The sequence below is a fragment of the Numida meleagris genome, chromosome 4 (assembly GCF_002078875.1).
Source record: "Numida meleagris isolate 19003 breed g44 Domestic line chromosome 4, NumMel1.0, whole genome shotgun sequence".
In the NCBI taxonomy this organism is placed as follows: Eukaryota; Metazoa; Chordata; class Aves; order Galliformes; family Numididae; genus Numida; species Numida meleagris.
The window spans coordinates 64,219,975-64,232,865 of NC_034412.1; the positions used below are offsets into that span (position 1 = coordinate 64,219,975).

The 12,891-nt window shown below is 39.7% G+C and overlaps 1 protein-coding gene across 3 annotated transcripts in view; it reads left to right on the plus strand.

Moving 5' to 3' along the window:
* The window catches only part of BMPR1B (bone morphogenetic protein receptor type 1B), a 146,798-nt gene that overhangs the window by 129,455 nt on the left and 4,452 nt on the right, over positions 1–12,891 (plus strand). For all 3 annotated transcript variants that reach the window (XM_021396564.1, XM_021396566.1, XM_021396565.1), the window contains exons 5-10: positions 1,612–1,708; positions 2,467–2,605; positions 7,337–7,529; positions 7,945–8,242; positions 10,523–10,698; positions 12,359–12,489. In XM_021396564.1, the coding sequence (XP_021252239.1) occupies positions 1,612–1,708; positions 2,467–2,605; positions 7,337–7,529; positions 7,945–8,242; positions 10,523–10,698; positions 12,359–12,489 (1,034 nt within the window). The remainder of the gene's footprint in view (positions 1–1,611; positions 1,709–2,466; positions 2,606–7,336; positions 7,530–7,944; positions 8,243–10,522; positions 10,699–12,358; positions 12,490–12,891) is intronic.

Below are 12,891 nucleotides of genomic sequence, written 5' to 3' on the forward strand. Positions count from 1 at the left end.
CTCAGCAGCCCTCATCATCACAGGAGAGGGCTTGGTTCCCCAGTGGGCTCTCAGTTTCAGCTCCAGGCCAGGTAGAAATCTGCCACTGCAGTGGGAATGACAGGCTCTGGTGTTTTCCTGATAGACATCGTGTCAGTGTCCCCTTTCAAAAGCACTGGCTGTGGCTTGAATGTTTACATTGTTAATGCTCTGGGTGCAGGTAATGGCAGGTTAAAACATGACCAGCATGATCAAAAGGTGCACTGGGAGGTAATCTCTCTTTGTAGGGAAAAAGGGAAGGGAAGGAATAGTTCAGGTGCAAAAACAGAGGGAGAAACTGGATCTTTAAACTAAAAGAGCCTGACAGTAAGCCAAGAGTCCCTTAGGAATCTCCTTGTCTCATTACACTTGTAAATCTGAAATGTAGTAGTGCTATTCGAGGATGAGTTGATGAGGATAGAGTTCTTGCATTTTATGATGTGCTCGGCATTAGTGTGAAAGATGCAAGACGGCATGGCTGGGAGAGCTTCAGGAACTGTTATCCTCATTTTCAGTACTCCAGATAGCAACTTTCAGAAGAATGGTTTGTGTGTGTACATGCTGATGTGTAATTTTGAGACTGAGGGGTTTAAAGGAAAGCAGTGCCAGATATCTTTGGTTTACAGCAGGGAAGTATGGATGAAGGCCAGTTTCAAGGCCTGAGTCAAGAATACAAATTTAGGGATTAACGATGCACTTTAAAGCACAATATTAGTCTTCCGTGTAAAGACTGACTGAAACATCTTAGTAGTTTTCATGCGGTGGTGTTTCCTCAAGTTATTTGACATGGTTCATCTTCAAAGTGTTTTACAGATTTACTGCTGCAAGGGTGGTTTCACCCCTCAGTATGGCATTTTCTGGCACACAGGGCTGCTATGGAATGAATGAGGAAAAAAATGCCCACTTAAGTGTTTAAACAGGATCAGAGAGATGGATTATTCTGCAGTGCTGGAAATACACTGCTAAAGCCTCTAGTGTTTTGCCTTTTCAGGGTTTGGATGGTCTGCTCTGTTTCCCTACCAGGATAGACACAATTATTTATTTGTTATATTAACTGTTCAGTCAGATGCCAGTGATTTAAGATATAGATTTAAGATCTTTGCTTGTCCTTGCTGATCACATAGGTTAAGACACAAAGCAATGAGTCCTGGTTTGATTTTCCTAATTGATTTCATTCAGAGCCAAACAGAGACTTGCAAATCCATGCTTTGACAGAGCAAATACTGCATCATCACATGGGCTCCTGTGGGCACTGGTTCTGCCCTGCTGGGTGAGGGACAACAAGGATGTGCACAAAACACCAGTGAAATCCAGAGTCATCGTGTACAGAGCTGTAGTAGAATCGCAGAGTCAGAATCACTGAATGATTTGGATTGGAAGAGGCCTTAAAGACCATCTATCTCCAGTCTTCCTGCTGTGGGTAGGGACAGCCCAAAACCCCATCTAGCCAGGCTTTGAACACCTCCAGGGATGGGGCATGCACAGCTTCAGCAATCTTGTGCTTGGTGGGCATTTTTTTCATAGTGACTCTGTACCATCTCCCTTTCTAAATTTTCCCACTTCTTTCCTCCTGCTGCTTTGTTTTATCTCCAGACTTTGCTGAAGGAAACATTCACCATAAAGCCCTGCTGATCTCGGTGACTGTCTGTAGTATACTGCTGGTGCTTATCATCATATTCTGCTACTTCAGGTAAATAAGGAACATTTTACCAGCTCATTACCATTCTTCCTAACTTTTCTCTTTTTGTGGACTCAAAATTTTGAAAAATTTGAGGTGGACCTCATGGATAAAAAAAAAAGGAAAATGATGTAATTTTATAATGTGGAAAAAATGTGTACTTTGTTCATGTTAATCACAGACATACCTCAGTGATGTATTCCATGTATAATCTTTCACCCAGCATCATAAGAAGCCTTTCGGTTTGAAGCACAGATTGCTCTTTAGTGAAGCTGAAAATGCCAAGGGACAGAGTTTATACAGAACAAAAAAAAACCTAAGGCTGCTCAATGTGTTTATGTGGAGAGGAACTGATCTTAAAAAAGAGGGGAGTACAGGAATGTAAGTGTGTCTAGAATATTATAATAATCTGCATAAGTTTAAATAATTCTTTGTGTTTTTAAGTACTCCCAGGTCCCACAACTGTTCCTCCTTTTACTTTTAAAAGACCCACTGCAGTTGGTAAAATAAAACTGGGTGTTTACTTGGTCTGTGTTTTAAGGTTCTGAAGGAAAAGCATCTCTTTGCTTTGCAAGCTCATAGCAGGCTGCACAGTCCCTGAGTTTTCTACTTAGAGTTTTGATGCTGAAAAGAGTTTGTTAGAAATAAAATGGAAAATACTGGCCAGAGAAGCTGAGGAAGCCAAGTGGCTATAAATGAGGCTAATGTGGAGGATAATGTTCTTTACACTTTGTACCCATTCGAAGCTAACTTTGGCGTACAAACGGCAGGTATAAGCGGCAAGAGGCCAGGCCCCGCTACAGCATCGGGCTGGAGCAGGATGAGACCTACATTCCCCCTGGAGAGTCCCTGAAGGATCTGATCGAGCAGTCCCAGAGCTCAGGCAGCGGCTCCGGGCTCCCTCTCCTGGTAAGGAAACAACATTATCTGAATGTCAGCTCGCAAGGAAAAATGGAGTAAAGGGAGAAAACGAAATGATGCACAAGAAATGTCTTTTTTTTTTAATGTTTGAAAGGAGGTACTGTGTCTTTGGGGTTTGTCTTGCATTCATTTTTTCTTTAAATAATTTTCTTCCAGAATTGACAAGGATTTAACCGACAAACAACTGCATTAGAATCTTTTTTTCCCTCCTCATGTAGTCTCAGCCAAAAATCTTAGTGGCTCTGGTTTGTTTTCTTTTTTATCCACCTATTCACCATAGGGGAAATAGAGACCAACAGAGACCACAGAAATTTATCAAGGTTTACCCCAGTGCAAATGACAGCGTTTAGCCTGCAGTCTTATTTTCTCACCTTTTTATGTGCAACACACAATAGCTTTTCCAACACTGACACATAGGCTTTATGTGAAAGAAATTGCAATTCATTGAATGCGGAACCTTTTTATGTGCAGACTTCACTTTGCATTCAGAAGTCAAGAATGAATTATTTTACCTTGTACTGAGGTAATCTCAAAGGTTAAAGGCACGGGGATGCAATGAGCTTTACCATTATTTCTGAACTGACTGCAGGATGACTGAACCCCCTCAGCTTACACGCTGAAAAGGCAATGGCTTTACTTTCTGTAGCAAAACAGTTCTGTTCAGCAGTTTGTGTTCTCAAGGGCCATTGTTGCTTTTTAGCACTGAAAAAATGGCACGAATTAGATTTCATTTTCATTTTTCAGAGATTATATGTCCCTAGTCTCTACCAAACCGATTAGTTTCTTGCGATCCTATTACTGGTGATGTTGCCCAATTTCCAAGTACTACCTATCTGTTTTTTGCTCTCACATCTTGTTTTTTACACCTAAAAGAGAAAAATAAATGGAAAACTTTATTTCCTTGAAATGAGGTGACAGGTTGAGTGGCTGGCTAAAAGATGACTCAGTTTGCTCCGATAGGAGTAAGAGCTTAGAGTTTCATTTAAGATGAGTGCTAACTTTTTTTTTTAAATCCAATTCTGTGACAACATAGCTGTTGAGAAAAAAAAGGCAAGATGACAAGTGTGCGTTGTGACTGATTCTGAGCATAGAAAAGCCGTGGTCATTTTCCTCTGTTGAGAAAAACTCCATCATTTACATTTAGGCTTTAGGAAAGCTCTGTCATACCCCACACCACTATCCCTTTTGCAGTCATGGAAAGGAATGGATCGTAATTAATATCAAAGACCATTCCTAATGACAGCTTCCAATTTATTTGGCTGTGAGGGACTCTTGATGTTATTGCTTTGCTTTTTGTATGCCTTCCACATCAAGGTCTTGCTCCATGCTTGGTACCTGTTATAGTAACAGAATTTGGGCTTGACGATTTTAAAGGTCTTTTCCAACCTAGCTGATTCTATGGCTCTGTAAGAAATACCATAATTAGAGCAAACACAAGGAACTTGGTCCTTTTTCTCTGAGAGGATGTGCTTGCAGCAGCCCACGTGGGTAGCAGGTGGCCTGGTCTATCTCATAGCTGTTCATGGCACAATACTTCATCCAAAGGATGCCTTTGGGACAAGAAAGCTGGAACAAATCTAGTTGTGACAGCTTGTGCTTTATACCTTCCTCCATCTCAGTGAGCCTCAGCTGGTTGAAGGTGGGACCTGTGGTCTTACTGCTGTCCCTAGCTCTCTCTTTGCCTATGAAAACATATGCATTTTTCCTTGACTTTCCCTTTAAATAGTCATTTTCTGTGGAAGAGAAGAAAAATGAGAGCTACAATGAAACTTGCCCATAACAATAGATGTTTGCTGCACTTCCTGGACAGCTACAACCACTACATGCTCACTGGAAGTACATGGCTTAATACCTCTGAGCCCTTGCCTGAAACAAGCATACAGGAAATGCCTGGCAGTAATGCTCTAGACTATATTGTGGAAGAATTTGTTTTCAACTGCTTTATTTTTTATTCAAGGAATGAAACAGCCAAAACTATTATTTCAGGAACATAACCCACACATTTATTTCAAAATGTAAGTTTATGATAAACAGTATTGTCTTCCTCCTGTGCAGAAAATTTATTCCAATGAGTACAGCTATTACACCAAAAAACAAGCATTAACTGAGATTTTATCTAGATTTTGACATTCAGCAAGCATTCTTTTCCCTGGACTGTTTGACAGAAAAGTTTGCTGCAGGTCAAATGCTGCCAATCAAATTTTAAACCAAGAAAAAATACAGCAATTTGTAACTAAAAAGCTTTGAGCCAATAAACTAAGGTACAGTCAAGTCTGTGCGAGCAAGCAGAACCCCACTGCCCAACACAACATATTTACGAAAAGCTAATGCAACAGTGAATCCACATTCAAAACCAGAGAAGGAGGTAAAATGCTGAGCACATAAATGAGAGAAATTTTTCAGTGCTATGTATGAAGAGCTTTCAGAATTCAGAGGTCACTCTCTGCCTTTCCATGCATGTTTTTTTTCTAATTTCTCTTCCAATGAATTTTGCTTTTCTACACCCCAGCCTTAGGAATGAGCCCCTCTGTTCAAAATGTTGAAATTACAAAAGGTTTGCTTGTCTGAATTTTAGTCTGCATTAGATGGAGACATTTAGCTGAAGATCAGAAAAGCAGAATGAAGAAAGTAGAAATAGTTGGCTGCTGGATTTGACTGCAGTCAAGGAAAGGAAACAGGGACATGTGACGTTACCTGGTTGGTCACAGAACTCAAGCAGCAAAACAAAATCTAGAAATAAATAAAATCACTGTAAACAATTCATGTGGATACATCATTCAGCATACTTATAGAATTAGCTCATCCAGCAATTTTGATTAACCGGTTTGTTCTAAAAATCATAATCAGATTCAAGAAAGGGCTGAATTCCTTAAAATAATATAAATTGTTCACAGTAAATCATCTGACTAGTTCTAGCAAAAGCAAACCAAGTTAAGGCTTTCACATAGTATTCTGCCGCCTGAAAACCCATAACAGAAATGTGTTTTTCATTTTCTTAATGTAATATAATAAGGAACTTTTCATCATTAAGTATTGTAACTTCATGTACTTTATGATGCCATTACATATATTTGCACAAATCGAGTTATTGGTATAACAGCATTATTGTTCAGGATGCATTTTTAAAATGGGCAGAATAGAAAGCAACAATGCTAAAATGACATTATAAAATGTTAAAGCAAAATTCCAATGTAATGTAACTATTCTTCGATCACTATATAAGAGTATCAAGGAGAATAAATCAGTTTAAAAAATTTAGTCTGTTCTCTGTTTTTGGCTTTCACTGATATTAATAAAAAATAATGGCATTGTAGCCACCATCTTGGAACTCTAATTATACACGGCAAGGCTGAAAAAATGGGATTGTGTGTAAACTGAAACAGAAGAAAGATGGAACATTTGAAATAGCTTTGCATAAATGTCATTCTGTATTTTTCTTCTTTAAATTGTCTAATAGGAAAACCAGTAATTTATTTACAAAACAAATGGCAATAGACCTTAATAGCTTTTGAATTCATCTCAGGACATGCATTCATACTTCAGGAGGATTGTGGCAGTCCTGCTCTGCATTGCCAAACTGACAGTTTCAATGGTTGTTCCAGGGATAGTGAAGGAGGCAAATGATTTTAAAATTAGAATTTGATCATTTTTGTCAGCCAGGGTTGCAGAAATACTTGGAATTATGATTTCATAGAGATTCAGACTGTGCAGACTTGTTGCAGTAAGCTTCTCTGGCATTGTGTATGGGTGGTGGCACAACCTAGAGGCTTCAACATGACACTTATCCAGATTTTACCAATAGCCTGGGCCAGATGGAAAAACCTAGAATAAAATGAAATTGCAAAATCTTGTGAAATCCTACAAACCCAAAAATTGTTAGCTGTGGTGACATCTTTATGTCCTGTTACACTAAGGTGAGGCTGAGTCAACCATGAACACCAGTGGGTCACGTTACAGCATCCAATTTTACTTTTCTTCTATGAGCTTGCAGAAATACATGATCTTCAGACATGCTCCAATCTTACATTAGTCTCCATTTGTCCAAGACTTTGTTGTTATAAATCTTTTTTAATTGTAGACTCAGCCCATCTACTACACATAGTTTGTTGTCTTGTGATGTGTATCTCTGCAATGCTGCTAAATAAATGCACTGACCTTCTGCTAGTGCTGGACAAATGCTTTGATTTTTGCATCTGTTCCTAGTACAGCCATGAGAAAAAAATTGTTGCAAACACTATAAAATGCAGATTTAATACTGTACTTCTGTACCTTTAGGAAAAATATCATTTTTAACTTGCTATTACTATGTAATGATGATGTTTATTAAAATTAGTGTAGGCACTTAGATCCTGACTGGGTAGGTAATGGCTAAGATTCATAATAACAAATTGATATTTTGAAATTATTCGTCATAGGATTTCAAGGAAGGTCATAGGAAGCTGCTCACAGAAATTTTGGTGATCTTGAGTCTGTCTCAAAGGTGTTGAGTAGGTAAGCCTGTGGAAATGAGATAGAAAGGCTTCTTCACAGGGACAGGAATGGCCTCACTAACACTGTCCCTTGGGGCGAGATGGGGGAGCATCCATATGGCAAAGTTTTGTTGAAATCTGTTTTGCGACTGCTGCATACTCTGCTGTGCAGGGAGAAGACGAAGGACTGAGATGAATGCAGAAAATTTCTGCAGAGCGAGCTCTCACTGTGAGTCTTGGCATTTTACAGGTTCAAAGGACCATAGCAAAACAGATTCAGATGGTAAAACAGATTGGAAAAGGTCGCTATGGGGAAGTCTGGATGGGAAAGTGGCGTGGCGAAAAGGTAGCTGTCAAAGTGTTTTTTACCACGGAGGAGGCCAGCTGGTTCAGAGAAACAGAAATCTACCAAACTGTCCTGATGAGGCATGAAAATATTCTTGGTGAGTGAAATTAAAGATTATCATTTGATAGTGACGGCTTTCTAAGTTTAATCATTTTGTATTTCTCATTGTCTGATGCCCTTTCTTATGTGCTTCGCTACCTGCTGTGCTCCGCAGTTAGTCACCCTGCACTTTTGAAAAGAAAAAAGCTTGAGGGATTACTATGCAGGTAAAAAATAACGGGGATATGGCTATTGCTCAAAAAATCACACATCTGACTCTGCCACCTATGCTTGAGTATCTAGGCTTTCTGAAAATGTGTAAAAGGCTAAAGGTGAGGCATAGCTGCATGTAAGTAACATAAGAGAATTTAAGTATGTTGTTAAAATAAAAAATATGCAAGTGGCTGACAGTTCAGACTCCCAAGCAGTCAAAAACGCCTTGAGAAGAATTAACCTGCTATTGCTTTTTTCAGGATTCATTGCGGCAGACATTAAAGGCACGGGCTCTTGGACCCAACTGTATCTCATCACTGACTATCATGAGAATGGCTCCCTTTATGATTACCTAAAATCTACCACCCTGGACACAAAAGGCATGCTAAAACTGGCTTACTCCTCTGTTAGTGGCTTGTGCCACCTACATACAGAGATCTTCAGTACCCAAGGCAAACCGGCTATTGCCCACCGTGATCTAAAAAGTAAGAACATCCTGGTGAAAAAGAATGGAACCTGCTGTATAGCAGATTTGGGCTTGGCTGTTAAATTTATTAGGTGAGTAGAGCTAAGCAGGGTGAGGGAAAGTTGGGTAACAGCCGTGTGCTGGTTGTGTTGTATGCATGAGTTTGTGTGTGGGAGCAAGCACCTGCATCATGTGCGCATCGCCTTCATGCAGTGCTCACCCGTACGTGAGATGCAGCTGCCTATGTGGATGTTGCATAAACACATACTCCAGGTGTAGGAATAGTTGCTTTCCAATAATTGAGCACATCCGTTGCATTTGTGTAAACGTTCAGTTTTCATGACTGAATGCTCAGTATCAGCCTGTATATTACTGCCCTGTGCTAAAAAGACTTTGCACAGACGGGTTGAATTCACATCAGTAAACTTGTCGCTGAAGCTTTGAGCTTGTCTGATAACTAAATAATTCATTCATAACTTATATAAAAGAATACTAATCATTTGCACATGTTGCTAATTGGGATTGATTGAAAAGCACCCCATTCGGGCTGTGTTTTGTTTCATTTCCAACAAATCAAATTGCTAAAGTACAGATTTGATTTTTGAAATGGCTTTTAAATTTGATTTTTAAAAATGGTTATGTGTTTAAACAACTTAGAAGGAGCAAGTAGGACTTGCTCACTCCTGGGATTCATAAAGAAGTCATTGCTCTCTGACAGCTGGTTGCTCTGCTCAGGAGGAGCCTGAGCTCAGCACTGGTCCTGATGGAGGTGTGTGTTATGAATGCTCTGATTTTTCCAAGCGCAGAAATGTGGCCATAGACTCCAAGGTTTCCATTTCAGAGGTCAGCTTTGAAACTGTGTGTTCCCTTAAGTATGTGTGTATAAAAAAAATCTCTACAGATCTTGAACTGAAATTATGCAGAGTGTAAGAAAAGACGGATTAATGTGCCCTTCTCACTAGCGACTTATCTACCAGCTTTCTTGGTGAGGCCTTTCCTTCATGAAGCTGACATTTCTGAAGGAGATGAGAAAGGAACAATTTTACTTTGGGGAACAGGGGCCTGGAAAACAACAAGTAGGAAATACCCTGTTCACTGTAAAAGTTTCAGGGAAGAAACTCATCCTTTGTGGGCATACTTTACCTGACAGATACGGGGTAGCACACAGCTTAGGTATGAACTGAGAACTGGGAAGGACCAAGTGTCTCTATAAAAGGTGAAATACGTAACTCTCATTATCTGAATGGAATTTACATTGCATAGCTTGTTTTCATAAAGAATCCTTCCTTAGACAGCATTTCCCAGGCAATGACCAAAAAAAAAGTAGTTGAAAGGGATGTGCTGCATTGAAAATAATGAGTTCAGTAAAGCTTTTTGCATTTCTCATTTTATTCAAAATATTGCGAGATGGTGCAGGCCACTAGATTTATGTCAGTTCTTGGGGGCATACACAAATGCAACCACCATACGTATGATTTAATGACTGCGTAGGTGACTGGTTGTATCTCAGGTCTGGCTTTTATTTGTCATTTTCATACTTGTAGGTAAAGAAAATTACAGTTGTGTGATTATTCTCTGAGATTTTGTTGCATCTGTCACATTTAAAAGATTCAAGTTTTGAAGGTGAGGAAAGGGGAACAGATCTTTCTAAACAAGCCTCAGTGTGTGCCTGACACTAAACTTTTGAAACCTTTAAAATTGCTACCATCGAATCTAAAATAATAAGAGAAAAAATCCAGTCACACATTTAGTGGGTGTTTGCTTCCTGTTAGAAACACATTGTCTCTTCTGGTCGGTGTGTGAGATGCAACGCCTTTAGTTAGATTTTTTTACACATTTCCATCTGCGTGTTTGTACTTCTTGATGCATAGAGGCTGGGAGAGATCAAACGTAATGCATGCACAAAACATAGACTCTTCTTCATTGCAGACCTGATTTGCTATAGCTAAATGATACTGCTGGAGCTATTTAGTGTCCTGCAATAATTGCTAAGACTAAAGCATTATGTGGTGGAGTATGTTAAGAAAATAGCATTTAATGAAGATTTGATTGTTATCACCAGCATTAGAGTTCAGTCTAATGCTAATGAAATTTCACAAATGTTACAGCATCCCTGTTGAGTCTTATCTCCATTGTGGTTCGGCATTCGGGTGCTTAATACTGCCTCAGGCAAGTCAGCCTTTTAGGAAGAGTTGTGTTCACACTAAGAGGCTTTCTTTGTAAGATTTGTTCCATTAAGATTATGCACTACTTTTGACTTTGTTTGAGAGTGGATATGGTCTGAATTTACTACTTCTCCTATCTCAGTTGCTTTCTTTTCAAGCTACTTTTATAGCATATTTGATGCCTTTTTAAAATTCTCTTTATTTTAGTGATACAAATGAGGTAGACATCCCTCCAAATACCCGTGTAGGAACAAAACGCTATATGCCTCCCGAGGTGCTGGATGAAAGCTTGAACAGAAATCACTTTCAGTCGTACATCATGGCTGATATGTACAGCTTTGGACTCATCCTTTGGGAGATAGCCAGGAGATGTGTGTCAGGAGGTAAATGACAATCATATCTTTTTGATGGCTGGGAAGTTGCTTTTAATTGTGTCATTGAACGCCATGATTTGATTATAAGCCCTAATCTTCCATTACATCCTTTTCCCTTGGTATCATTTTTAATGTAGTAAATACATGGATAAACGGTGCATGTAATTCTCTTAATTTCTCTTTTCTATTTGAAACTTACTTTGAAGCATCAGTCAATGCTACTGCAACAGCAAAGATTTATACTGTATTTTAGTGGCTTGTTTGAAAGCAGCAGATGTTTGCACTGCAGAAGGAGTTTGGGACTAATCTTGGTGCTTTTTCTAAAGACAACACGTTTTTTTCTGGACTGGAGACATTCAGCTATTTTAGCAGAAAGAAAATGCAGTAAATTTTTCTTTTTGTTAGTGTTAAATATAAGAAGAAAGATAAACAACTTGGGAGGATGCAGCACTGCTACTTAAAATAAATAATCTATTTACAAGGCAAGTAGAAATAAAAACAGGAGGAAGCGGCACTTATTACATCATTTGTTGTACCAGTCATGAGCCTCATTTCCTTCTGGTATTGGGCATTCAAGCATGAGGAGAGTGATAATGAAGCAATGCAGCCAGCTGCAGCTTTGGGGTGAAGATCCCTTCTTGTCTGTGTAGGTCGTATGCTCTTTCTGCACATATTGCTCAGTGTAGTACAGAAATGATGGCTGTTATTACCTCTATTTTGCCACTGAGGAGAGTTAAATGCAGAGAAATGACTTGGCAGCAGTTACACACCAGAGTGGTGGCGAGTAAAGAGCAGAGCATGTCCCTTGGGTCTGTGTTACCTTCGCCAGGCTTTATTGATTTTTAAAGCATAACAGTGTTGTGCTGAATGCTTGCTCTGGGCTCACCTGAGAGAAGCTGAATTTCACTGGTGAGCAACGTGATCCCTGTGTTTGCACATTGGTAAAGTAAATTGCAGTGATGTTGCATACAGTCTGTAATGTTATCGTCATTGCTGCTGTGCAGAAAGAATGCCTTGCCATTTCCTGAAAAAGCAGGTATTTAATACAGGCCAGATCCACCGATATGAGGTAAACCTAATTCAGAGTTCATTATCTGCATACTTGCTCTGATATGAGACCACTGCTAAGAGATTATTTTTTTTTATCATGACTTATTGGAGCTTGCTAGACTGGTCAACAATGATGGAAACTGTCTTACTAGCTAATGATTATGTTGGAGCTTGACTGTAGTGTGAACTTTCCTTTTTAGAAGTGCATGTAATTGTTAACCGTTAAGGGTATTTTCTCAGCATATTGTGCCTATGCTATCTTTGCTATAACTCTGAGAAAATCCATTTTGGAAAAAGGAATGGCTGGGATTAGAGGTAGCAGTGGGATGAGTAATGGATATGGAGTGTCTTTCTGTGCTGGATATGCACGTCCCACTGCCCTATGGCAGATGAGAATGGCACGGGTTAAAAAAAATAAGTTTGCCCTACAGTGAAGCCATGAGCTAGCTCTTCTTTCATTGCAATGCGTTCATGAAACTCAAGCAGTAAAGGCCAAAATGGAATGAGAGTAAGACAAAGTGGACAAAGCTTGAGGCAGAGGGCAGCACTTTACAGTCAACAACAAGAGGCTTGTGGGAAATGTCTTCTGCAGTGATGTGCAGCTGCCGGTTTCTTTCAGGAATAGTGGAAGAATACCAGCTCCCATACCACGACCTCGTGCCCAGTGACCCCTCCTATGAGGACATGCGGGAGATCGTGTGCATCAAAAGGCTACGTCCTTCATTCCCCAACAGATGGAGCAGCGATGAGGTACCATCCTTTAAAACGCAGCTTTGTTGCTTAACAGGGCATGGGCTCAAATTCCTAATACTTTTAATCAGAATGAGTAAGTGACATTGACCTAGTTCTGTGTTATTTTGAGTAAGGAGGAACTTCACTGCTGGTGCAACCGGCCTTAGGAAGGAAAGTGATGTTGCCAGAGATGCCCACTGAAGCTGCAGGTGTTGAAAGCCCCAGGGGCTGCTGCCTGTGTACCAGATCATGTAGTGACAGCAGGCTGTACACGGACCTTCCTCGTCTCTCTTGTTTTCATCTACTGCTCATTTTGCTTTCTCTTTCCAGTATTAATAACAGTAATTCAGTGGCTAGCCAAACATTCTGAAAGAGAAATTATTTCCTAGTGCTGATTGCACTGATGGTGTATGTGGTATA